This window comes from Cydia amplana, chromosome 2 (genome assembly GCF_948474715.1).
Source record: "Cydia amplana chromosome 2, ilCydAmpl1.1, whole genome shotgun sequence".
NCBI lineage: Eukaryota > Metazoa > Arthropoda > Insecta > Lepidoptera > Tortricidae > Cydia > Cydia amplana.
In genome coordinates this window covers 522,949-550,781 of record NC_086070.1, presented here as the reverse complement: position 1 = coordinate 550,781, position 27,833 = coordinate 522,949, and the positions used below count along the sequence as shown (strand labels likewise).

The 27,833-nt window shown below is 39.7% G+C and overlaps 2 protein-coding genes across 3 annotated transcripts; one reads left to right on the top strand and one right to left on the bottom strand.

Moving 5' to 3' along the window:
* Positions 1–71: 71 nt before the first annotated feature.
* LOC134655699 (splicing factor 1) lies at positions 72–15,847 on the top strand. The gene is made up of 16 exons (XM_063511159.1): positions 72–425; positions 532–627; positions 829–961; positions 1,893–2,100; positions 2,562–2,708; positions 4,747–4,822; positions 6,850–7,002; positions 8,646–8,817; positions 9,742–9,873; positions 10,278–10,529; positions 10,926–11,100; positions 11,305–11,385; positions 11,993–12,069; positions 12,550–12,613; positions 15,071–15,143; positions 15,787–15,847. Exons 1-16 carry the CDS (start codon positions 238–240, stop codon positions 15,845–15,847), a joined length of 2,088 nt encoding a protein of 695 aa, XP_063367229.1. The 5' UTR covers positions 72–237.
* A 7,107-nt stretch (positions 15,848–22,954) lies between these two features.
* On the bottom strand, positions 22,955–27,596 carry LOC134662087 (MOB kinase activator-like 1). 2 transcript variants are annotated; one of them, XM_063518358.1, is made up of 5 exons: positions 27,439–27,596; positions 26,778–26,944; positions 24,760–24,987; positions 24,116–24,213; positions 22,955–23,109 (listed from the first exon to the last, which is right to left on the bottom strand). In XM_063518358.1, exons 1-5 carry the CDS (start codon positions 27,450–27,452, stop codon positions 22,963–22,965), a joined length of 654 nt encoding a protein of 217 aa, XP_063374428.1. In that variant the 5' UTR covers positions 27,453–27,596; the 3' UTR covers positions 22,955–22,962. The 2 variants fall into 2 exon arrangements, with proteins under 2 accessions (XP_063374428.1, XP_063374429.1); XM_063518359.1 differs by lacking the exon at positions 27,439–27,596 and adding an exon at positions 27,190–27,422.
* Between the last annotated feature and the right edge of the window lie 237 nt (positions 27,597–27,833).

Genomic DNA, 27,833 nt, shown 5'->3' with positions numbered 1-27,833 from the left:
AGATATCGAAAAAAAAAAAGTTATTTGATTTGACAGCTCCGCGTTATCTCTTACTATAAATTTCACGTTCATTGTTGATTAATTTGTCTTCCAGGGCATATTTATGCAATTACTGCCTTGCCAGTTGTTGTAGTGCTCTGAAGAACTTCAGTGGGTGTTTCCAAGTAAATGAGGACCGTTGAAGTGGGTTCGTGATTGTAAATTAGGTTAATTTTGTATAGTGCTTAAGTAAAAGTAATGAGTTCTCGGCATCGCGATAGGAGCCGTTCTCGATCTCGTGATCGTGAGCGGCACAAGGAGCGCGACCGGGACAAGGGTCGGGACCGGGATCGGGACCGAGAGCGTGACCGGGATAAAGATCGAGACCGTGACCGCGATAGAGACCGCGGGCGGGACCGGGACAGGGACCGCCACCGCTCTAAGAGGTGAGGAGAAAGCTGATATTGGGAACTTCCCAATATTTCAAGCATGGTATTTTCTCCTATGAACAATCTTGTCCTGTAATAATTTGCAAATATGAATATGTTTTAGAGACAAGGAGGACCGAGGGCGTAGCCGTGACAGGCACAAGGACAAACGCCGAAGTCGGAGCCGGAGTCATAGCCGTGGACGGAAGTCCAAAGATAGGTTAGTAATTATACTATGTGACAACCGTCTCATACTTTTATATCTTAAAATTTTCTCGGCCATTCAACAAGACAATTTTAATGAATTATTTGGTGTGAAGAGTACTGTCTGTATTACATGTTATCTATGAGTATAAGAATATTAGTCCCTGCCCCCTTTCCGAGCCTCAGAATTTGGCTTACCATGTTTTTATACATACAGGGATGGAACCATAGCCCTCCTGGACCAGATGGTGGGCACCACAACAAAGGCGACAGCACGGGCAGTGGCCGGCAACGGTGTAGCTAACCCTGCAGCGCACGCTGCCATCCTTGCTGCAGCAGCTGTTGCCCAGGTATGGATTGTTAATGACGGCTGTGCATTGTGTATAAGGGTCAATCAACTATTTCTTGTTGTTATTCTGTCCCATCAGCGAGGAGACAATTGTAGCATAGATTGTTAGAAGAACTGCTGTGCCATGTTCTACTAACATGCTCAGTAGATATCCCATTATGGAAAGGTCTTTTAACTACCATAAAATGCAAGTTTGGTTCATTTAAATACGAAAAACCTAGAGTTTTAAGAGTGACTCAGGAGACCGTAACCATAGCAACGTTGACAAGAAAAAGTTCATTAACCCATAATGTTATTGCAGAATATTTTTTAGTATACTGCAGCTGATTGATACTGATGAGAGATTTCAAACTTTAAATTTTTTGTATAAAAGCTAGTCACTCCTGCAGTTGTAGTGTGAAAACCAGTCTAATAGTGTTGTCAAATATTGCATTTAATATTTTCAGCATAATCAAAATGAATGCCAGGTAACAAAACATATTCAAATTTCATTGTGAATTGTCTATTTGATTTTGTTATATCCAATTTAAAACAATAACTTAATTTTTTTAGAAGTATGTCAACTACATGGTAAGCTGTACTTGTTATTTCTTTAAACTTTGTGACTTATAATATACTAATATCATCTACTATTTTCACACCTTTTAACAGTATTACAGCATTTAACTAGGCTGATAAAATGGTTTAAATTGTTAATGATATTTTTTGCACTTTTCCTATTTTGAAATGGAGTTACAGCATTTTCCTAATGCCATGAGTCTCAAGTCAAGTGCTCCAAACTTATGTCTTTTTTCAGTCTTGTACTTAATTATGCAAATGTTTTACATTCTGGTGATCCAATAATGTTCTCATTAGCAAAGGATAGAACTGGGATAAACGCTAAGAAAACAGAACTTTAAAAGGAGTTTTCAAAAATACTAACATGTTCGCAGACATTCGTGGCGCAGCGCCGCATGGCGGCCCCCGTCCAGCCGGCAGCGGCGGCGGCGGCGGCCCTGTCTGCCGCCACCGCCATCCCGCTGCCGACCTCCGTGCAGCAGAAGCTCGAGCAGCTGCAGGCGCGCTCCGAGGGCAGATACAGGGACAAGCCCCCGCCCCCGCAGGACTACCACCCCGATGACGACACCGACGACGGCCAGGGTAATTATTGCATTTCATTGGGATGTCAATTAATTATCAATGAAACATTGGGTTCATTATTTTAACCTAGGAAATTATATGTTGTTGATTTAACTCCTCGCTTCCCACAGATGCGATATGGGGTAAGCAAATAATATCAAAATATTTGAAAGGTGAAGGTAATTTTTGGGCTGGCAAATTTAGACGTTCATAGGTTAAAAGTTTTTAGGCTTAATAAATACACACTAATAGCCGGGTCCACACAGGGCGAGCGTACGGCGCACGAAACGGCCAGTGTAGACGTGCCTCGGCCGAGGCAGCGCACGCGAGGCGCGTCAAACACTAGCCGTTTCCGCGAGGAAATTGCGTGGTCCCGGCTATTAGTAGACGCGAAGTGTCGACCGTCCACATAAATTTGGCGCCTCTTTCTATTGATAAATGAGTGTGTCAGATTATATTGGTGGCGTGTGTGTGTGTGGCAGGGCCGCCGGGCGAGACGGCGGCGGAGCGGCGCCTGCGGCGGCGGCGCACGCGCTGGACGGGCGGCGCGCACGACAAGACCTTCATCCCCGGCCTGCCCACCGCGCTGCCCTCCACGCTCACGCCGCAGCAGGAGGAGCAGTATCTACGTGAGTGTCTCATATACATACTACTAGTTAACAAGTTACGATACTGTTGTTGTCTGTACTGTTGTGTTTTGCAACCGGCCTGTAATCTATTTTTTTCATTATTGTAGTTAATTATACATTTATTTAATTTAACTTTCTAAGAATTTACGGGCCGTGAAGAATTATGCACTTCCAAATTTTAAACCAGCAAAGTCAACTTATTATCAGATATATACCTATGATAAATTGAGAAGAATATAGCTCTATGTGCGCATTGCGTGGTGGTTTAATCAAAAACAATGATCACACTTGAAGCTAAAATAGTGAAAAATAGAATATGGGCTGAGAAATCTTTTAATAAATGCAGATGATCCAGTTTTGGTTGCTGGACTAGTCAGCCAAGAATTTATATTTTTGTGGCGGCTCTTACATATGTCAGAAAATATATGAAAATTGCAGACAAAAACTGAATCACATGCTAAATTTACTTGAAATGTGTTTTACATATTTGATACATTGTCTGAGTTTTGAAATACCATGGCTTAAATTCTATAAAATTTGAAATAAAACTCAATTTCCAATTGAAAAATGTCTTTTGATTTTATTGATCATACTATTGATAAAAAGTTAGTCAATAAACAATGTGCGCTTTGAGACTCAGACAATTTTATAATTGGTTATATCTAATTTTAAATAACCATATGTCTCCCTATATGCTACATTGTTAATATTACTTTTTGATTATGATTTATCGACTATCAGTTTTTAATCGAACGAGCGAGCGAAGCGAAGCGAAGTTCTTACATTCGACTTTGAACACGCGGCTGGCTAGCGGCACGTCTCGGCATTTCGATGTTTTTAAGCTGAACTGTCAGAAGATAGTTTGATACTCAATAACTTAAGTAAATTTGTTCTAATTTAAATTAAATTGGGTAAACGTGTAGTCGAGGGCATTATATTTTAGTCATTAAATTATGAGCAGGCCCGATCAAGAGGTTATTGAGCTAGAAGAGCTTAGAAGGCCAAAAAGCTGTTTGTGAGGGGTCTTGCTATTCTGGTCAATTTTTTGCAAGAAACATGGTCGAGTTTAGTATCAAATGAAAGTGCTCGACTTACACTTTTATAATATCGTTTTTAAATTTACCATTTTGAAATAATTAGCAAGATAAAAATAAAATAGAATAAACATAATATATGTATGTGACATTTGACAAGAAATATTTCGGCTTAGCACAGATACAGTTTATTTTAATCTCTATGGTGGTGACTTAAATCCAGGGGAGGGACAGCCGTATACGAAGCCCTTTATTCGAAAAAATAGCGCCATCTATATTACTTAACGCTAAACTTGTAAATGGCGCTTCAAAATTGATGCAAAAAAGCAAATCTTGTCAGTAGAAAAAGGCGCGAAACTCAAATTTTCTATGAGACCATATCCCTTCGCGCCTACATTTTTTCTACTGACAAGATCTGCTTGGCCAACTATATATACATATTAATCTTTGCTTAAATCAATCAGTTAAAGGCTCCACAGACCTTGCAATAAATCCACGCGATCTTTGATCCATTGCCGCCTGTAGAGCGACATAAAATAGTAGAAATTAAATAAAATGGAACTCAAAAATGTCCATACTAAATTGTTGTCATGTGTAAGCATTTTACGTCAAAAATGTGACAGGTACGTAGAAAGTGGCGCCCTCATTTATTTTCTATTATTTTATGTCGCACTATACGAGTACCTAAGTAGGTGCAACAAAGTCAATCGCTATATAATTTTTGGTTAACCGCGAGTTCTCAGTTCGGGGCGAACTACTAGTGTATGTTCATTGTTTTTTGCGACACGGTCACATTTAAACCGCGGCATTAATTTTATTTACAATTGTACACTAATCCTAATCGTTTTGCATCAAAATTTACTTTCATTTCAGCAATATTAGCTTCCAACGTGTCTTAATTCCCTATAGTTATAAGTCGGGTAAGTGCGGGGTGGGTGCGGGGGGTGTTTGTTCGTGTTCTAATGCGTCGGTTGCTCGCTGCGGGCTAATCCCTTCCCTTGCAGTGCAGCTGCAGATCGAGGAGGTGTCGCGCAAGCTGCGCTCCGGCGACCTCGGCATCCCGGCCAACATCGACGACAGGTAACCGACTCCGGGCTGCGGCGACCACTGCCGGCCGAGCCCGGCGCGAGAGGTTTAACGTATCTATTACTGTGTGGTTGGGAAGGCGGATTTGAGTTGCGGTTTTAGACACAAACTGTAGATTGAGCTAGATGAAGCAAGCAACTTCAACACTATGAAAATCACGCGGGACGTATGTAGCGTAGAAGTTTAGTAGAATGAGTTATGGCACAATCAGGAGTTTTGTATTGGTAAAAGCATCTTATAGCTCGACTCGGTAATGATCGTTGCTGCGTCTAGTTCAATATATAGTCTGTGGTATACACCTCTAGATTTTACTAATAATAGTCTTTCAAAATAAGGAAAATAACAGTTCAAATAGTTCATTCAGTTAATATTACAGTATAATTATCATTATATGATTCGTATTGTCATTAAAAAGATGAAATGAATCGTAGAAACAACGGGATTATGTTAGTAAACAATTCCGACTCCGACCGCCTTCTCTTGTAATGTGATATAATGATATATAAATAATTTAATTTAATAAAACACTTACATTTAATTAATGAGTTAGCCGCTCTGTTTTACAGGACATTTAGACAGCGACGCCCGCTATCTCGTGATAATTTATAATATTAATTAATTATATTCCCAATTGAATGCAAAATCAGGTGTACAAAAGCTTTACTCGTGCTGTAAAGAACAGATCACTTTCTGAAAATACTGTTTATAAAATGTAGAATCCCCGTTTTTATTTTTATTCAGACCAAAAACAAAAATGACCCATGTGTTTGTTCTTGTAATAATCTCAAGGATTTTCATCTTTATAACCGACTTTTAAAAAGGCTCAAACTACAAAAAATAATATCAACTCAGGAAGACAGATGGCGCTGACATGAAATGTATTAATGAAATTTTATTTTTAAAGGATGTGTGTCCCTGCACCTTCCACGGGCCGAACCGATGACAATGATAACATTATATAGTTAATCTAAAGGCAACCTAATGGCTTGTCATGTTGCAGGTCCAGAACCTCGATTAATCCTAACGGTTCTTTTCAGCCACAGGAAATTAATCCATAACCCTAATCCAATTATTTTCAGGGCTAATATGAATAATGATTATATTGCAGGTTGCTAATCTATTCTTTCTCAGGGCGTTAGGGCGAGTTTAGGATAGCGTAGGGCGGGGTTTAAGGTGGGATCACACTCGCGGCTTAAGGTTGGGAAAACAAATTGGCTGAAAAAAACGCGTATTGTCGTTGAATCGTTTCAGTGATTATTACTAGTTCTATTTTTACGCGAATTGCCCTTATGAATAGAGTTTGGTCTGACTTTGAACCCTAATACCTTATAGTCGGCTATTTAGACAGTCCGGTCCTAATATAGTGTGCGTTAAATGTTGGTCCCTTTTTACTTAAGCTATCATTGCCTACAATGAATACTACACACTTGACCTGACATTTATCGATTGTTTATATAGATTTATAGTTTTTTTAGTTTAATGACCAGACTCACGCATTGTTCACATGTGCACATAGATTAAATAAGTATATCAGGAATCAATGTTTTCAAAACAAGTCACATATAAAGTACCTACGGATATCGGCAGGCGGATTGAGGCGATTGATTACACGCAACCACATAGAGTACTAATTGCAAAAAAGTGGTGAATGAACGAATGAATGAATGTGAGTTAAGTTCACGATATTTAAACTAAAGTCTGTCAAGCCTTTTCCGTCAGTAGAAAAAAAGCGGCAACTTTAAAAAATGTAGGCGCGATGGGTTATCTTCCCATAGACAATTTGAATTTCGCGCCTTTTTCTACTGGCAAAGTTGTTTGACCGTTTATAAATACCCTGAAGAAACTTTTTTGTTATTCTTATAGTTATCTTGCTAGCGACCTCAACTCTGTTGTGCCTATTCAGTGATAATGCACATTACAAATATTATAGTAGTCTCGTTTCAAAAACCAGCCTTCGTAATCTATGTGCACTTGTGCTCTGCGTGAGACGACGAACGCCGCTACATTCACCTGTTTCCCAGGTCGCCGTCCCCCGAGCCGATCTACTCCACCGACGGCAAGCGGCTGAACACCCGCGAGTACCGCACCAGGCGCAAGCTGGAGGAGGAGAGGCACCGGCTCGTCACCAGAATGCAGACCATCAACCCCGACTTCAAGCCCCCTCCGGACTACAAGTGAGTACAACATTTACCAGTCCCCCCGACCCTACTCCACCCACCACAAGCGGCTGAACACCCGCGAGTACCGCACCAGGCGCAAGCTGGAGGAGGAGAGGCACCGGCTCGTCACCAGGATGCAGACCATCAACCCCGACTTCAAGCCCCCTCCGGACTACAAGTGAGTACAACATTTACCAGTCCCCCCGACCCTACTCCACCCACCACAAGCGGCTGAACACCCGCGAGTACCGCACCAGGCGCAAGCTGGAGGAGGAGAGGCACCGGCTCGTCACCAGGATGCAGACCATCAACCCCGACTTCAAGCCCCCTCCGGACTACAAGTGAGTACAACATTTACCAGTCCCCCCGACCCTACTCCACCCACCACAAGCGGCTGAACACCCGCGAGTACCGCACCAGGCGCAAGCTGGAGGAGGAGAGGCACCGGCTCGTCACCAGGATGCAGACCATCAACCCCGACTTCAAGCCCCCTCCGGACTACAAGTGAGTACAACATTTACCAGTCCCCCCGACCCTACTCCACCCACCACAAGCGGCTGAACACCCGCGAGTACCGCACCAGGCGCAAGCTGGAGGAGGAGAGGCACCGGCTCGTCACCAGGATGCAGACCATCAACCCCGACTTCAAGCCCCCTCCGGACTACAAGTGAGTACAACATTTACCAGTCCCCCCGACCCTACTCCACCCACCACAAGCGGCTGAACACCCGCGAGTACCGCACCAGGCGCAAGCTGGAGGAGGAGAGGCACCGGCTCGTCACCAGGATGCAGACCATCAACCCCGACTTCAAGCCCCCTCCGGACTACAAGTGAGTACAACATTTACCAGTCCCCCCGACCCTACTCCACCCACCACAAGCGGCTGAACACCCGCGAGTACCGCACCAGGCGCAAGCTGGAGGAGGAGAGGCACCGGCTCGTCACCAGGATGCAGACCATCAACCCCGACTTCAAGCCCCCTCCGGACTACAAGTGAGTACAACATTTACCAGTCCCCCCGACCCTACTCCACCCACCACAAGCGGCTGAACACCCGCGAGTACCGCACCAGGCGCAAGCTGGAGGAGGAGAGGCACCGGCTCGTCACCAGGATGCAGACCATCAACCCCGACTTCAAGCCCCCTCCGGACTACAAGTGAGTATTGGGTTATTCATGGGGAATGTACAGTCAAGTGTAAAAATATGGGTGCACACATCATATTCAAAAATATGTCCCATAGGTCTTATGTCAGCAAAATAAGAACTAAGGGACATATTTTTGAGTAAGTTATATGCACCCATATTTTTACACTTGAGAGCGGTTTCGCACTACGTCCGATCCGAATCCGATCCGAATCCGTGAAAATATGATCCGAAGTAGCCGTAGAACTATTTCTATGGTAATTTACGCACTAGGTCCGTCAGATTTCTTTCCGAAATCGGATGACGGAGTGCGTAAATTACCATAGAAATAGTTCTACGGCTACTTCGGATAATAATTATTTTCACGGATTCGGATCGGACGTAGTGCGAAACCGCTCCGACTGTACTTTGTCGTATCGACATAGATTATTAAAACACGAGAAAAATATGTCATCTTGAAAAATATTGGTAAGAGTAATAAAACGTTGATGTTAAATTTTGTTTTTTTTTCGCAGGCCACCAATAATCCGCGTGCACGACAAAGTGATGATCCCCCAAGAGGAGCACCCCGACATCAACTTCGTGGGGCTCCTGATCGGGCCCCGAGGGAACACGCTCAAGGCCATGGAGAAGGAGACGGGCGCCAAGATCATCATCAGGGGCAAGGGGTCCGTCAAGGAGGGCAAGGTAAAGTAGACCGTATACACCTGTACTATAGTTCAGTTTGAAAATTCCGAACTTGGCAGCATGTTCAAAGCCTGTGTTAAAGGGGATAGATCACGTAATGTTATTGTTTAAACACAAGTATCAATCTGTTTTGGATGACAGCGGGGATGGGCGTCAAATATGTCCGTCAGATTGGCTGTATCACTATCACTACACTTTATAAAACAAAGTCCCCCGCCGCGTCTGTCTGTTTGTGTGTTTGTATACGTTCGCGATAAACGCAAAAACTACTGAAAATCCGTTTCATTCGGCTTTCACCTATCAAAAGAGTGATTATTGAGGAATGTTTAAGTATACAGTGTGGAAAGATAAGTCGGGCCCTGGAGGGAAACTACCTTAAATCCTTAAGCTGGCTCATTTTACTTAAAGGAGACATTCCTTTATTTTTAAAAAGAAACAAAACTGCATTCAAAGATTTTTTTAAACTCGCTTGCCTCGCCCGGGACTCGAACCGACTAAAAATTCCAAAAAATAAAACCTCGCAATTTTATTCTACTAGTCTATACAGTTAATGTTAATGATAACATTTCTCCAAGAAACATTAGGTCTTAAACTCGTCTGTCGTACAAAATATCCATAAAATCTAATATTTAGTACTCAAGATTTTTTTAGACAAGCCAAATTGAAGAAAAAAAGAAAAATACTTTGAATGCAGTTTTGTTTCTTTTTAAAAATAAAGGAATGTCTCCTTTAAGTAAAATGAGCCAGCTTAAGGATTTAAGGTAGTTTCCCTCCAGGGCCCGACTTATCTTTCCACACTGTATAATATGTTATGGTTTTGTGTAACCCGTGCGAAGCTGGGGCGGGTCGCTAGTTTTTAACTAAAATGGAAAGATGAGCTTTCAGATGTTTATCTTGTGTGTTGAACTGTTGTGTCCCCCCTAGGTCGGTCGCAAGGACGGGCAGCCCCTGCCGGGCGAGGACGAGCCCCTGCACGCGTACATCACGGCCGCCAGCGCAGAGTGCGTCAAGAAGGCTCTTGACAAGATCAAGGAGGTCATTCGACAAGGCGTTGAGGTTAGTTATGCTAATGTGCACCTTATTTACAAACAAAAAAAGACTAGATTTAGATAGACTGTGTTGGAGATAATGAAATTTAGTGGGCGAATAAAGGCTAAGCATTCATTTCCATAAGAAGACTCGCATCCGTTTCCTTGAGAGAGGAATATGTTTTGATTGTATATCTAGATATTAAAATGGGTAAACAAAGGGTTGATTAAATTGGGGTAAATGAACTATGGTTTTAATATCTGAGATTTGAAATTGAGGCTTGATTGGCGTGTAGCTGAAGACTGATGTCGTGTTATTTGCAAGATTAATGTTTGGATTATTTTTTAATATAATTATAGTAGCGTCTAGAACTCTGAAATAAAATTTCCACTTTTAACGAGTGCATTTTCTAATAAACATAATGTGTTCAGGTCCCGGAAGGGCAGAACGACCTGCGCCGCATGCAGCTGCGCGAGCTCGCGCAACTGAACGGCACGCTGCGCGAGTCCGACGCGCCGCGCTGCGCCAACTGCTCCGCCATAGACCACAAGACCTGGCTGTGCCCGGACAAGCCCAACGTCACGTCGGCGGTCGTGTGCTCCGCGTGCGGGGGCGCCGGACACATCGCCAGGGACTGCCGGGCCCGCCGGCCCGGGCACACGCCAACCTCCATGCCTAACAAGGTGGGTGTAGTACCACAAGACCTGGCTGTGCCCGGACAAGCCCAACGTCACGTCGGCGGTCGTGTGCTCCGCGTGCGGGGGCGCCGGCAAGGTCGCGGTGCGGTGCGATAGTCTGTTATAGGCTTTATAATAATAAGTGCTGATCATCTGTTTGGCTGTTTAAGGGACCTATGCCTTCATTTGATATGGCCATTTAAAGTTTTAAAAAGTTTGGAACTCGTTAAATAATGGAATTTGTATGCGACATTGCAGTCCCGAAATCGAGACTGCAATGTTTTTAACTTTTTAATTTTTTGAATGACCATAAACTACAAACTTTGCGACCTATTTTTTAACCGGCAACGTCGACTTTGCCGTCCATTTTTGAGAAAATTAACATTGTTTATCCGTTTTCAGGCTAAGATCGACGAAGAGTACATGTCTCTAATGGCGGAGTTGGGCGAGGCGCCGCCGCCGGGCAGCAACAACACCGGCGGCGGGGGAGGGGGAGGCAACAACGCTCGACGTTTCGGCGGCGGCCTGTTCCACCAGGCGCCGCCCGCGCGCGCGCTCATGGCTCCACCGCCACAAGGTACGATGTGGCAAATGATACGATAAAAAGCATAAAATATGTGAAAAATCTTTCCCGGAAACAGGGTTTCTCAAAGTGTCTCCACTACTCTGCCCATGAACAATATGCTTGAAAGAGTTAAAAGAGAACTTTAGAGGCGACACCGGTCAAAAACCACCCTATATTTTCTTATACCTGTGTAATAATGTAGTGTTGTTCCGACAGGAAATATCCCCGCGTCGCTGCCGCCGCCGCCGACCGCGTACCCGCCGCCGCCGCCGCCGCCACACGCCGCGCCGTGGCTCGGTAAGTTTCGCTTCTACATTTGAGATGTGCCAGAAACAGAAAATACAAGTTATCTAGTTTATAGTATATACTTATTAGATCAATGTAGATAAATGTATGAATGCATTGCTAAATTATAAGACAACCCTGTAGTGATGAAAGCTTTTAGGTGGCGTCACTTTGACAGTTGCCGTCCTCATTATGGTGATATTATACTATCCCGGAAATTTTATTTTTTATTTTATTTTATTTTAGTACATGGAAAACCAACAGCGCTGCATATATCCAGAAATTACAATAGAATCACAGAGCCAATTATAGGTTCTCACTTATAGAAATACAATAAATTATAAAAAGTTTTTGCCCAACTTAGTTACACATACAAGTTCACAAAGCATAAGAACAGATGATCTATATGTATATGATCTATGTTTACAAAAATAAGTGAAGAGAAGAAAAAAGAAAAAACCTTTTGCGAGTAATACACATTCAATAATGCACCGAGCCCTGACCTGCGCCAGAATTATTGTCACCCATGAAGTATCTAATTAATTTATTTTTTATTACTGGTATGCTATCACTATATATGTCAATGGAAATGTTTTATATCTTCTTGTGTTGTGCTTAGGCGTGGCCAACAACCAGCCGCCGCCGCCGGGGCTGCCGCCCGCCTTCCCGCCGCCGCCGCCGCCGCAGCACCACCAGGTATAATACCCATTTAAAAATGCACACAAAAACTAAATGACGAATATTTTCGACTTGCAGACTTTTAAAACATACATACTTCAATTCCAAGAAGGAGAAGGTTTATTCCGAGCCCCGTGGTCCGATTTGATTAATTATTTCTTAGTTTATTATTTAACAAGAAAGCGCCTTTTGAGGCTGACGAGTCACAAAATAAATGTTTACATTTTGAACATAGCTTACTATTTTAAGTACATATACTTACTCGCATTATTCTTTCATTGTGATATTCTTGCTTTACAGAATTATTATAATTTCGATTATTCTTTCTAAAGGTAACCCTAAAGATCTACTGATTACTTTTCATATGAATTATAGATATGTATAGCCTATGCAAAATACTTTCATTTTATTTCAAACTTGTTAAAACAACATCTCATCTATTATGTTATTTTATTTATGATAAGGTATTTTTGAATACTTGATGAGTGTTTCCTGCAGGGTGACAAGATGGGTCCCGGTCCCGGCCCCATGCAACACATGGCGCCGCCGCCGCCGCCACCTGGTAACTATCATTTTATTTATTTTTGCACATACAGTTTATTATATCATTTTAGAAAACATTATATTATGATTACCCTTTAAATCTGGTCATTTTGTATTATGTCCGTTTCTGAACCGGCTAGTATTTTTGTTTTGTTTTCGCTATCGTCTACAATCCTACATATTATGCACCGTGTCTTTAATTATACAAAGCAAGTATTGTAACATTAACATAAAATACTCGGTCGAGCAAATCTTGTCAGTAGAAAAAGGCGGCAAATTTGAAATATGGCGGGCTAGCAACACTTAAACTGTTCAACGTTTAAACCAAAGAGTAAAGTAAGTATATAGGTAAAGAGAGCCCTCTTGAAGCATTTTATGGAAACTCATTTGAACGCACCATCTCTGATTCTCCGCCGAAACTAAGTATGTTTGTGTGCGTGCACAACTACATATGCATCCATACGTGTACTTTCGTTCCACATAATATTAGGTCTACTTGGGCAGTTTACAAGTCCATTTTTTGTTTGGTTTCTTGTAACAAAAACCTTTCATTGTTTACAAGAAATCAAACAAAAAATGTACTTGTAAACCGCCCAAGTAGACCTAACATTATGTGGAAAAGGTTAATGTTATCAATAATGGAATAAAGAAAAAAACAGAATATTAAATTCAATATGTTTATTGCATACATGTTTTACATCACATTATCGCTAGGAAAGTACAATTTTAGGTAAACAATAGAAAAGAAAGCGAGTGTGGTGAAAAAGCATTCACACACAAGAAAATACATGTTAATAAGAAAATTTGAATAATTTACTATGCACAATACAAGCACATAGTCTAGGCATTGTAGCAGATTTATCGATAGTGGCGTAACTTATCAAAAGTAGGTACTTATTAGATACCTACCACGAAATAAATTTACTCTAAAATAGCGTCCATATTGCACAAAATAACACAGAACTCAACGCACTTTCTGGAGGTTTTCACAACAGGGCATGGCAGGGCAGGGCAGGCATGTGTTTTCATTCGGGCTTTAATCTAATTTCAGCACCATAACCAAACCATAACGAAGAAAATGGCTCAACCATCACTAAAATATTTTTAATTTACGCTCTTACAGTGACAGCTAAAAAATTGCATGTCTTGGCCATACACCTAGTATTATATACTTAGATGAGCTATACGCGTGCGTCCGTGAGGGACAGAACATACGTAATGCGACCAAATTAAAAACACGTTTTGACGTTCCTGACAACCTACCAAACATAACCTACGTAATTTGGTCGGGTTATTTCAAAAGCGCTTTCTCTGCTACTCATACTAAAAGTTCCATAAGTGCATCTTGTTCGGTCAACTGGCTCCTCGCCCATTTCATCTATATATGATTGTACCTCTATGGTCTTGTTTGTTTTTTTTTTTTGATTTTATGGCCTGGTTACGAGACCTTTAAGCCAATCTATGGTCTTGGCGGTTATGCAAGTGTTGCCAGCATAAACAAACAGCATAATTAAATCACATTTTAACAAAATTCTTATTTTTTCGTGAAATTAATTGAAAATTATAATAATTAAAAATATTAATTCGTACTTATTTTAATTTTAATATTAATGCCACTAAAATTATATGAATTTTATAGTGCCATCTGGTGACGTAGTTTGTGTAATCGGAAGTCAACTTTACGCAATAGTATGTTGTCGGGGGCAAAATATAGAAATCGCCTGCATCTTTACTGACGTTAACTACATTTCTAGTGTCCCCCCCCTGGTTTAAACTGTTCGAAAATCGCGTGACATTTATATCTTATCTGTGGAACTGTCGTGTTTACATTTCATCGTCGTTTGATGTACATTGCTGCTTTTTGTTCGTTTCCTAGGGATACCATACTTTAGTTTGCTTTGAAAAAAAATGAAAAAAAAAATGAAAAATTATTTATTTAGGTAAATGTTTCGTTTTAACAATACAGTTAATGGAGTCTCCTAGTAAGTAAAATATACCTGTGACAGGAGACCCCGCTCTTCCCAGTCAACATTTTCGTTCTAACAATTCGATATATATTTGAATTTAATTTAGTTTAGTATAGTCTAATCTAAAAACGACCTTACACTAACTTAAGCTAAAATATACATTATTATTATTATTTAGTGTGTGTGTGTGTGTGTGTGTGTGTGTGTGTGTGTGTATGTGTGTGTGTGTGTGTGTGTGGGTGGGTGGGTGTGAGTGGGTGTGCGTGTGTGATTCTACGATCCTGATTACGTATAATACACTATACTGCAAAAGAAATGAGGGATTCTATTTCTTCATACGTTAAGGATTTCAGTTTTTCTGTAACTGTAATTTTGCATTTATGTGATGTCAGGTTATAGATAGATACATCATTATTTATAGCGTTGTAAAGTCTGGCAGATTGTGATTCATATTGTCTTTTTGCTTTACATGACATATCCGGCTAGAGACTATATTATTCGTCCCGCAGGTATGATGGGCATCCCCCCGCCGGGCATGGGCCCGCCGCCGGGCGCGGGCGGGTGGCGGGGCGGGGGAGGGGGGTACACGCCGCCGCCGTGGGGCGCGCCGCCGCCGCCCTTCCTCGCGCCGCCGCCGCCGCCGCCGCCCGCCAGCCGCGACTAGCTGCCGGGACATCACTACATCCACCACCGGCACGACTTGACAACTTACCGCTCATTCGACTTTAACCTCGGTTAGTTATTTAGTTAATGTATGTTTTATCCGTTTCCTGCAAATGCAAGAGTCGAAAAGACAGATAGACAGAAAACAAACGATAACTTATTGAGGCTTGGAGCGCGTTTATGATTGATGTCATTTCATGCTAAACATAGATTTTTTTTTTAAAACATAATTTTTTGAAGTAATCATTTTCGAGACATCTACGTACATAATCATAATAAGCAATTTTTTTGTACTAGCATCATTTCGATTTCCAAGTTAGCAATAAATTACGCGTTGTGCTAGTTTTAGCGTCGCGATGAGTTGTATCGGGGCGGCCTCAGTATTCATAAATATCTTAACACGGTTTTATTAATATAATAGAGCCTTTAAGTGTGTACCTTCTCTTCTGTCTTGGCTACTTTGGTGCCTGATAGAATGATAGCTACTACAAAATAATTTAATCCCTACACCCTATAAACACTAAAATATAACATAGACCAGTGCACACGTTTATCACAACAGATATAACACAATTTACAATCCCGAGCGTAACAAGGGATTCCAAAGTGAATTCTACGCGTAGCGAGTAACTCAAACTAAAAATAAATGAACACAATGTAAACCACTTATTATGTGGTAGTGGTAAATAGATGAAGCAATACGCCCCGTCCAGGGTAGTACGCCGCTAGACCCACCTTTAGCGATAAGTCTTTATGTTCACTCGCATAGTTACTATTCAATAGGAAATATTATGTTTATTAACATATTTAACCTGGAGTCCCAGATTTTATGTTTTTATATTATAATTTGTCCATGTAACTTGGAAAAAACTTATTGACGGTTGTAAAATTGCTAGCGAGCGAATTATGGTTTTGATCATAGTAATTACGTGATAATAAATGTTTCTTTCAATCGCGTAGTGTTAAACTAACTTCACTCATCATAATCATACGTTTGCTGTAAATAGATACAGACCGAAAAAAAATGTTCTTGAGGATAACTGTTTGACGCTCTGGATGCCAAGAAGGCCTATAGTCATGTGCTCATGTTGTGTATAGTTCGTTTTTTTAGCATTAGAAAGAAGGTAAGCGATCTTGACATGTCTTTTAATTGAAAAACGCTTTTTAAAAATCAGTAACATATACTTATGAAAGCAGAAGAATATAAATGATCGTATTAGATTCATAATTGTTACATATTTGCCGTGACTTATTTTTAAAACATGTTTTTCAATTAAAAGACACATCAAGATTGTTTACCTTTTTTCTAATGCTAAAAAAAACGAACTAGTGTAATCGTGCCCTCAGCGTCGCTAAAATGTTAATGACGTATGGCGTTCAAAGGGTTAAGAATGTTAGGTGAACTTGAGTCATCATTTTGCCGATATACTTGCTAAAACGAGATGAGAAAACTATATAAGCTAATTGATTGGAAGCGACAAATTGAGGACTGCCTCTATAAATGTAGTGGCACTTTGTTACTGTTGTCATTGCAGTATTTGTGCAGGTAGCTGGGTCCGCCTGTGTAGAAATGAAATGTATTAAAATACAGTTATAGGTCAATACATAATAGAATGTAAACGATACATTGCTGGATAAGTGGCGATATGATACGATTCGAAGATTTAGTGATAATACTAATAATGTTACCCATTAATTTGACACGTTCTATCACAACTATGAAATGGTCTGACAAATAAGTATGTATAAAATTCGTATATTAATAAATATAATATGATAAATAAGGTAATTGTTTTATTTCTTAAGGCGCTAGACGCCGTTTTTGGCCGAAAACTCTAACATTCTAGAGTCTAATCTTCTTAACGGTTCAACAAAAAAATATGAAAAAAATATATATGATTTTACGTTTTATGTACAACATTTCCAACGTTTGACTTGTTCCCTATGACTTATAGTTTTTCCATAAAAGGAACATTACGACAGGCCGTTTTGCGTCTAACTTTGCCTATTTCTAGTAAACGGTTTATTCGATTAAAGTAATTTTTAAACTAGAATAATTGTTTTAACAGATACTACAAATGCAACGTAGAATAATGTTAATAAATATATTTTTTTTAAGAAATCGAATATTTTTCAACATTTAGTGCGTATGTAGCTCGAAAAAGGCGTGGCCGGCAGTCGTGTGCTAGCTTTGAGACGAGGAGGCTGTGTCGCTCGTCGCTCCGTGCCTTCCTTGTATTCTGCATGCTTGTTCTGAGCCGAGGTGCAATAAAATTGAAGTTATTGTGGCCAAAGATTAAATAACTGCAGAATGTTGATTTGGTTGTGACGCGCTTTAGCGCGCGCAACACGGTGTTTCGCAGCCTATTATTACGAACGTAATGACAATATTTCCATTTATGTTTGAGAAAGCTTCATTTGAAATATATAAAAAATGTTTTCGAACATATTGCTATTAAAATTTAACGTTATTAATAAAGTTCAATTTCTAAAAAAAAATTGATCAACATTGGCAATTTATGTTGTAGGTATATACTATATAGTTTGATTCAGAAACCATTACATTTTTAGGATTGTTACCCATTAAAATGATGTTAGTTTATTAAGTAAATCTGGGGGCACGGCAGTGCCCCCGCCAAGTCGAGCAAAAAAAGAGGCCGTACCATCCTTTTCTCGAAGCGATTCAGGCCATTTTCGACGTCCTGTAATTTTGTGCTGGCTGAAGCTAAAACCCTGAATTTTCAGTAATATATAGGGCTAAACATGCTTAAGATATATTCTTAAAAAACATTCAATTTGAACTAGTAGTTTAAGAATTATTGTACGTCAAAGTTCCTTATTTTCGACACTGACACACTCACTCACTCACCTACGATCATCATAATTCTAAGGTACTTCTAGTATATCCACAAGCTTCAAATTTTAAATATAAGTAGTTTTTAAATTTAATTTTAAAACCTAAAAATACTGCAATATCAGTCACGTTTTAAAGATCTAAGAACTGCATAAGTAAGTTTGTAATCCCATATAAATATTTGCTATTACAAAGTTACTGTTGCAGTTCCTACAAATAGTAGGTAGTAAAGTAAAGGTACACTACGATGTACGATGTGAGTATGAATGAAGATGTGTTTCTTTATGATATGTGTATACATAGTATGAGTACCCGAAAAGAAGGGCTGTCTACAAAAAGAGATGAGATCCCATCAAAAACATTACATGTAAAAAGGTGCAAGTCTCGCAACGCTTCTAAGTACTACAAAAAAGTTTTGAGATGTAATGTGAAACCAAGTCGGTTATTTTAATCAGTGCCAGGGGGTGTTAAAACTGTATCAAATATATATCTTTAATTTGTAATATATATAATGACTTGGCAATCGCACGGCTGCAAACAAAAGGTATACGAGTATAGCACCAACTGCACGCCTCTGGGCTGTATCTTATTCTTTGAACCTCGTGGCGGTGCAGCGATACAAAATTCACGTACGATCGCAGCGAGCGGGGTAAGCGGGTGGTGCGGGTACAGAGCGCTTAGCTCCGCCCTGACGCTCAAGGGCATTGGGCCTTCCAATCGTCTTAAGTGAGTGCTACATATATAGAGAACCGGAGTTACAAGGCAAAACCGTCTTTGAATGTTTCAAGTACCCGAAAATGTAAAAACAGCTAAAAAAAAATACTATAGCTACGGAATTAGGGTTTCTTATTGACTACAGATGTCAATAAGGATGTGTGTCGAGGAAACTTTGAAAAATATATTCGTTGCAGACGAAAGGATTAAGGATAGGCAGATTCAGAGATTTTAGAACAAAGACAAACTAGGATTTATTCACTTTTTATTATATAATTGTTCGCGTCATATTAGATACATTAACTAAATTAAATGTCGGGCGCTGAGTGGCGCGTCGATGTAAATGCGTCAATAATATCTACACACAACTTAGCTCCTACGATATGAGATTAAGAGACAAGCGCCGCCCAAATAAAGGATACTTCCTTTTAAATTCTATCAAATTCATACAAAAATCTCAGTACAAAAGTGTATGGGAAGTAATGATTTTTCGCAAAAACACAAAATATCAATAAATAATCTCATTAGATAGCGTCAATGTAATTAATTCATTGCAATATACCACCGATGCTATAGTATCTTAAAGCGATGAAGACAGAAGCCAGGAAACACGCTCAGTGTGTCGGCCGTCATACATTTGTGTTTCATAGATACGAGCGAAATCGCTTAAAGCGTTTCTTCGTCGACAGTTATTAAGACTTCGTCACAATGAGCGGGCCGTCGAAAGAAATAGATTAATAGTTCCTAGGTTGGAACTGTAGTTCGTTTTTTTTAGCATTAGAAAGAACTTGAAAGAATGTAAGCGATTTTGACATGTCTTTTAATTGAAAAACACTTTTTTTAAAATCAACTATTACTTAAGTAAGTAAGTAATAGATTTTGAGTAGAAAAGATCGTATTAGATTAATAATTGTTACATATTTACCGTAACTTTTTTTTTAAATGTGTTTTTCAATTAAAAGACACATCAAGATTGTTTACCTTATTTCTAATGCTAAAAAAAACGAACTATAATAGAGGGCATTAAGGTGTTGATTGACAACTACAGTCATTGCATTGCAGGCAGAAGGTCAACACCTTTTGACTTTATGTACATACATGATTCTACAACAAATAAATGAAATGAATAAAAGGTCCAGCAATGGAGCCAGTGTTTCTGTTAGTACATAAATTACCCACCGTAGAACCATTTCAAATTCACAAGTAGACGGAGATTCCTTACGATTTTATTAATAACGTTACTTTGACATGGTTCTACAGTGGCCTATTTGGTACACTATACCTATATTGATAGGTATTAGGTAAAAATATAGTAACTGTAGAAAATTAAATACATCAAGTGACCAACACTCCTTGACGGTACAAATCACACCTACTTCAAATGTAGTCTTAGCACTCAATCCACACAATACATGATATAATGAAAATAATTGAATACATTTGTAAATAGAAATTAATCTTAGATTACCGTTAGAATTGATTTAAGATGAAAAACTATGTTACGTCATCACAATAAATAAATAAGTAACTTAACATAAAAAAATATGAACAACATATACGGAGCAATCCATCTCCTCGACGTGTACGTACTAATAGTAAAATAATTAGACTCATACAATTAGGTCTCAATAATGCTAAACCTCATTTTGGATTAAAGATACGAAATATTTAGCTGGACGTAACTAGCAAGATATTCGTATGATTAGGTTTAAATTTATGAAGACATTTTAGTGCCTTCTATTGATACTGATTTTTACATTAGCTAATTTTGCTATACGACAGACTTGTAAAACATAAAGAGTTTTATCATTTAATGTCTTGTACAGTCGCCATCAGATATATCGGAGCGGCCAAGGTGTTCACAAAAATCTGAACACGCACTCGAAAGCCTTGACAATAGAGGCGTGTTCAGATATTTGTGAGCACCTTGGCCGCTCCGATATATCTGATGGCGGCTGTATCTTGTAGAGCAAAACATTTTATCGACTAGGTTCTAATTGCGGACAATTAAAGTGTTTTTAGTTCCAATATTTCATCAAATCATAAAGATTTTACAAGCAGTTTTTAGAAAAACAAGGTTTTACAAAGCAAATCAGCAGGATAGCGATCACTAAACGAAAAGCTCTATAAAAGGACAATTTTGTCATCACTACAATACAACTAGAAATATAAAGATGTCAGTACAGCTTGCTACAGCCGGGGAGCCAACAGCTATTTACAAATACAAGTCCAATGGCTTGAAACACAAAATATTACGAATTAAAATTATGCCTAAATACAGCATGACACGCATTCATCGGATATTTGGTATTTTAGGCCATTGGTGTCTCAGTCGAGTTGGGTTTTAGATTCGATAAATTTACGCGTTACAAATATAAATATATCAATCCCCTACATTCATTATCACAAACAAACTGAGTGTCTTAAAAATAGTAGTAATATTGTTAGCATTACCAAAAGTTTTTGAAATTACCATACTTACGATTAGTTTGATTCAAATTGCCTTTGTAATTATTTTATTTTACTATTTTTGAGACACCTTTTCTATGTATATAGTAATTAGTATGTGACTTGAACTTTCAGCACTAAATACCAACACATTAGTAACAGGGGGTAATTTGTCCGTCTTCTAATCTGTTGCTTCTACTAGTAGGAAGAGGACTACAGGAAACGTACCTAATATGTGTAATAATATCTCGCAAATCGAAACTCTCAAAAGTACTTCACTTCACACATTCTTATCTGTAGAGCAAATAAAGCTTTATGTATGACAGGCTTGCGCGCTTCGTTATGCAACATATTTGACTGTAGGTACAGTACTTATAAAAAAAGTAGGTTTTAGTGCTGAAGGTTTGAGCCGGCGGCGAAGCGCCCGGGGTCACTACGCGAGGCACACTCGAAACCTTAGCCTAGGAACGTTACGTGAGTTACAAGAAATAAAATACAAAATATACTTTACAAGTTTCGGTTCGGGCAGTGTGAGTCGAAGCGCTTTGAAAAGTATAGTATAGTCATATTCTTTTTATTTTTCAATGTACTTACGCTTAAGGGTTAAAGCGAATTGTATTAATTTCATACTGTAAATTTTAGTTTAAGGGGGTACAGATGTAGTGCACAATCCTTGTGTTTGTATTTGTCGTGCTACTTTAATCAGCCTACCTCAGTCACCCTCAATACTTTTTGTACTAAACAGTCGCCGTGGTCGAAACCGGCCAGCACAATATGATGATGATGACAACTCGTTCGTGCGTTTCCGTAAAAATACGATGGTAAAGGATTATGCACTACATCTGTAACCATCAAAATCTATTGTACAACTTTTTTTCTTAACTACATGACAGGATAACAATTATTTTGTTGTTGTCAGGTGTTATTTTTATATTTACTTGTATAAAGGGGTTGTTACCCTTTAGAGCTAATTTAAATGTAAAACCATACAGACCTACAGTATCAAAATTACAGTACCTACATACTGGCCGTATATAAATATTTTGACAGTTCGAATAACACGAATTGGTCATCGTCATCATATTTTATTTATTCATTATGGACTACCTCTGCGCTTCGACGAAGTGTTTTAGGAATTGTCTATTCCTAAATTATGTTTTAAGAATTTACTTCTAAGTATTATTGAAAGCATTTAAAGTCACTCTTTTCTAATATGCTTAGGTAATTATACTTTTAAATTGCACTTTATTGCTTTATTGTGAAGGTCTTCTCTCAAAGACATCTAAGCAAAGATACAAGCGCTTTTAATGATACGTAATTTAGCGAATAGGATCCATCCTCAAATTTGCCATTAAAATTTATGGCTTCTTTTTGACAGAAAGTTAGATTTTATTGGCAAATTTGTGTGTTTTATCCTTTTCCCTAAATTAGGTCCAGTATAATTAAAAGCACTGGACTTTGCAAGATCTTAAGATCATTTTACAAGTTTTTCAAATTAAAAGTTATTTTGAAGACCAATCGAAAATAAACCGTTTGAACATAGTAAAAAAAATTGTGGCTGTGTGCCGTAGTAGTAGTAGGACCTTTATCATAAAGCTATTTTAAATTTTGCCATGAAAAATCACTTCCAATAAATGTTTCCAAAGTTCAGCCTTAAAAAGTAGACCTTATGAATAAAGGCATAAAGTGTATGTTAGGTGGCAGGTAGGTGCCGACGGGGCCTCATCGGCCCTCCTTGGCGGTGAGCTTCTCGATGAGCTCCTGCAGCGGCGCCAGCTCGCGCCGCTCGATGAGGCTGAACTCCTGCACGAAGAAGATGAAGTGCTTGAACGACGTGTTGAGGTGCGCCTCCTCGCCGAGCGTTACCACCTGGAAAAGAGGCGATTATCACTCTTAGGGCTCATTTAGACGGCGCGCGAACTCGTATACGATTTTAGTTACATTGCGGACCATTGAGGTTGCATCAGTTCAGCCGCCCGATCAAACAACGCAATGAAACCAATAAAACTGGCATGCGAGTTCTCGCACCGTCTACATTAGCCCTTAGCGCCACTTGCACCATCCTACTAACCCGGGGTTAACCAGTTAAGGGTGAAATCACATCTGTCAGCATCGAGCCGCATTTTATATATGAGAAATCGCTCGTTAGTATGAAGATGCGTACGCATCGGAAAGCTGAAAGCATGCGTACGCATCTTCATACTAACGAGCGATTTCTCATATATAAAATGCGGCTCGATGCTGACAGATGTGGTTCCACCCTAACCCAGTGTCAAACTGTACTGGTAACTCCAGGTTTAACCGGTTAGTGAATGGTGCAAGTGGCCCTAACGGTGAGATTTCGCAGGACGAAGAGTTGAGATGAATCATTAGTCACTTGTTGCTCTGTGAGATGTAGACCTCGCGAGTATAACTTAAAACTGAATAAATGTATGGCTCCGCCATTTTGAAAAAATTCCAAACAGAATCGACAAAAAAAAGTTGAATTATAAAACCCCCTCACAAAATTTCTCAAGTTACGGTTCAGAATTGCGACCTGTAGGGGAGAACACGAAAGCATTTTTGCCTAAGCTGAAACGGAGACCTTCAGTAACGCTCGGTCAGTTACTCATACCTCTACATGGAGTAGTAATTGTAGTGAACGAAACCCATTGTTCCAGCATGTAGTTGGCTGTGCCATGAAAAAGAACACTAATTTCAACCCCCCGTCATAGACATGTTGTGTATATGGACTCAACTCTCGTGCCGATACCTATAGGCGTGGTTCACGCACGACAACTTGGTTTGTCTCGCGATATTATAATGGACGACATAGCTAAAAACTGGTACCGTGTACACATTCCTCAAATAATCATTGTCCAACTGTGATTGTTACCTGTGGGAAGTGCTGGTGGTAGATGTGTGCGTACACGCGGAACAACCTCTTTAGGATCGTCTTCGCGATACTCTGAAAGTTCTTTGGGAACGGCACGCCTGTAAAAACAATACAATTATCAGAACATCTGCCAGTCCAGTGCCACTCATGTATGAGGTTGAGTTTACACAAGTTTCCTACTACTAGCAGTCGTGGCTCACTTCGCGATTTCGTCGCGTCGCTACAAGTACATACGACCCACACCAATTTTGGTATCTTGCCATAGTAGTTGCCGCGCACCGCTACGGAACGGGCGCCTGCTTGCGCCACCTAGCGGTCATATCTGTAGTAATAGACGCGTTTTGTTAGAAATAAAATCTGACGTTATTTAATAACATGTTACTTAAGTTTTATTAAATTATACAACGGGACTTAATCGCGTATCTAAGTTTTAAGATTTACCTCCGACGTTTCGTTAGCTCCGATGTTATTTAAGTTAAATTAAGTTTAAAGTGTTTACAACTTTGTATAATATCATAATGTACCTACTATGACGTGTAAATAACTATTTACCAATAAATCATTATTCATTATTCAGTGAATGTTCTGTACCTAATACTATTATTTATTCTGTGCTACTAGTAAATAATAAACTAGTTTCTTACCGATCTTGGAAGGGAAGAGTGTCTCATCATCGAGCTGATCTTGCGCCCAGGTCATCAAATAGTCAATATACTTGGGTGCGGAGCATTTGATGGGTTTCTTCACTGCTAGCCCGTCCGCCCAGTGGTACTCGTACTTGGGGCCGGCGGACATGACGGCGCAGGCCTCCTCAGTGCAGAACTCGGTGATGGTCCCGTACAGCATGTTGATTTGGTTGAAGAAGTCCACGGCTGGGAAAAGATACGCCATTAGTGTTTTCGTGTGTTGGGACATTGGCTATTTAAGGAGTAATTAATGCTGATCTCATGGGGTATATTTGCCCTCTTAATTCCATTCCCCCCCAATTTCCAAGAATTTCAAAAGGCATAATAAAGTAGATAGGCTACTTTCATCCCGCCATCTCCAGCAAGAATGGCGTCACCAAGGGGGTGCATTAAAAATCGTAACTAAATGTATACCTCTTCCCTCGACCATCAGTGATTTCAACTGGGGTGAAATCCTCCCTAAATTTGGTATGAAGATAGTTTGAAGCCCGGAAAGGACATAGGATAGTTTTAAGCAGACGCAAGACGCAGACAAAGTCGCGTGCAGAAGCTAGTATTTAATATGAATTGAACAATTTGTATAAGTAATTCTCATTTATGTTTTGGTTACATTGTTGCTATCCTTGTCCAGATTAATCTAATCTTTAACACATTCAGTGCCAGCGCGAGCTACACGCTACGATCGTAGCCGATCCGATAACACGGGGCAAACCGTATGCAGCGAAAAGCGCCTACGAAAAGTGAACCCGCCTAGCGAGTGCAGTGTAGCGATGGCAGTGAATGTGTTAAGTTTATATTGTATTATTTGTCATAGGTCTCAATAAAATGGTCCCTAACTGCACGTCTCCCACAGTGAGTGCAGGGATCAATAAATACAGATTCAATTAAGCCAAAGTGGCAGTGGTGGGGGCGTGTTATCAAACAATGACTCACTGGGCACTGCTTTAATTACTCTGCTAAAACATAACTAAACAAACACAAGGTGTTGTTTTTTATACTGCTTGTATTCTGTTACAACACAAAACATATACTATCTTGGTTTTAAGTTAAGCATTGGATACATTTTGTATATACTTTTTTTCCAAAGAACTGATGAAAAATAAATATCTTTCTAAATTCTGACTAAATTTAATTAGCCATGGACAATGTAATTGCAAAATTAAACGGCACCATAGTAAGATAAAAAAGTAGTTATAGTGATTATCAGAGTTAACACAGTTGACTGCCCATTTTTATACTTATTGCAGTGACTTAATATGTAATTTAAAAAATAGTTAATTAAAATTGTTGCTGTTAGTACAACTGTGGGTGGTCGTAAGCCCAATTCATCATCATCATCATCCTGGCGTCAATCCCAGCTGTGCCCCCGCGCAGGGCGCGAGGACCCGGGGTCGTAAGCCCAATTGACTTAGGTAATTGTACTATAATTATTCCACAATTGAATAATTATTATTCATTGATATATTCATAATGATTGTTATTGTTGAACACAAGCATGTGATATGAGCAGCTTCCTGTTGGCACCATTGTAGTTACAATATGGGCACATGACTCACAGGAACTGCTGTCATTATACATGGAATTAGGTTGATATGGTGAGGAAAATTGAACATAATTATTAATATGTTAATTGCTTAGACTGGTTGGAGTTAGGGCATAGGAAAATACATTCTCTTTACAGCTCTCTAGAATGGTTGCTTGGCTATGTTAAATAAACATGCCCGAAAGCGTTATCTTCCTAAGTTTTGTAGTTCTGGCTCAACATTGAAAATATCAGTCAGGCTAATGGAACTAGACAATACATTATTTCTTCCAAGATCATTATTCTATTGAGTACTTTATTCAAGATTAAAGCTTTTGCAAGGGCTTCATGATATTTCAATCAACAGAAACTTTTGTCAATGAATTATTTCAAGTTTGAGTTTAATCAACTATACAATCCCGCTACCCGGCAATATGGAGGGTTATAAACTTACTGTTGACAGCAATCCACTCATTGGGGTCCTCTCCCTCGGGCAGCAGCACCGCGAGGCGCAGGTTGCCGGAGCCCAGCGTGGCCGCCGCGTGCCGCATCAGGTCGTACTGGTGGGTGCCTTCCGGAATGTTTTTCTTCGGCTTGAAGGTCTTGTTGGACCTGCTCCCACTGGAATGTGACACATCTTCTTTTAAGACCCACAATATACGGTACGAATAACGCATGGCATGAGAGATCCTGTGAATGGCTATCGTTTTCTTTAACACTAATGGGATATAATAGGAAAAAGAGAGATACAAAAATAGTAACTAGATAAACAATACTACATTCTTCATCAAAGATCAATTTTTATGTGGCAACAGCTGAAATGGGTACTAAACTATGGGTTACCTACTGAAGGATGGGAATTTTACCGAGAGGGCGAGACGAGGGCGGAATGAAACAAAATGTGGTGACAAAGGGCTGGTCCGTGCGCTCTCGGCCGCGGCGCTCGCAGGCACTGCAGGCCGAGGGGCCCGCTAGGGCGGCTAGCATCGCGCCCGGCACCAATCTGTTTAATTACTGCCCAAACTCCGCGCGAACGTAAACAAGACGTCAGCGGACGGAAGACCGTCCGGTTATAAATAGACCTCTCCGGCAACCACACGCACTCTGATACTTACAACAAAAAGCTCATCTTGAAAGTGGATTGAGCCTGCGCTTTATTCTAAAATATTTTCCGCTTTTGTAGCACCAAATCATTAAAAATAGGTTATAACAATAAAACCTTTTAATTTTTAGATGCACTGTGAAGTGTCAAAAGTTTATTGCAATTCAATTTTTTTTACAGGCTAAAGATTTTTTATTCTGCCAAACGTAAATACAGTTAACATAACAATAATTAACATAATCAAATGATTGATTGCTTTTTACTTTTAGTGATATAAATTATAAAATTAATACATTTAATTGAATAAGAATTTCAATTGAAAAACCAAAATTGAGTAAACATTTTTTCCAATAGCAACTCCATTTTTGACAATTCACTGACGGAGCCCTAGCTAGAGTAGGTACTAGG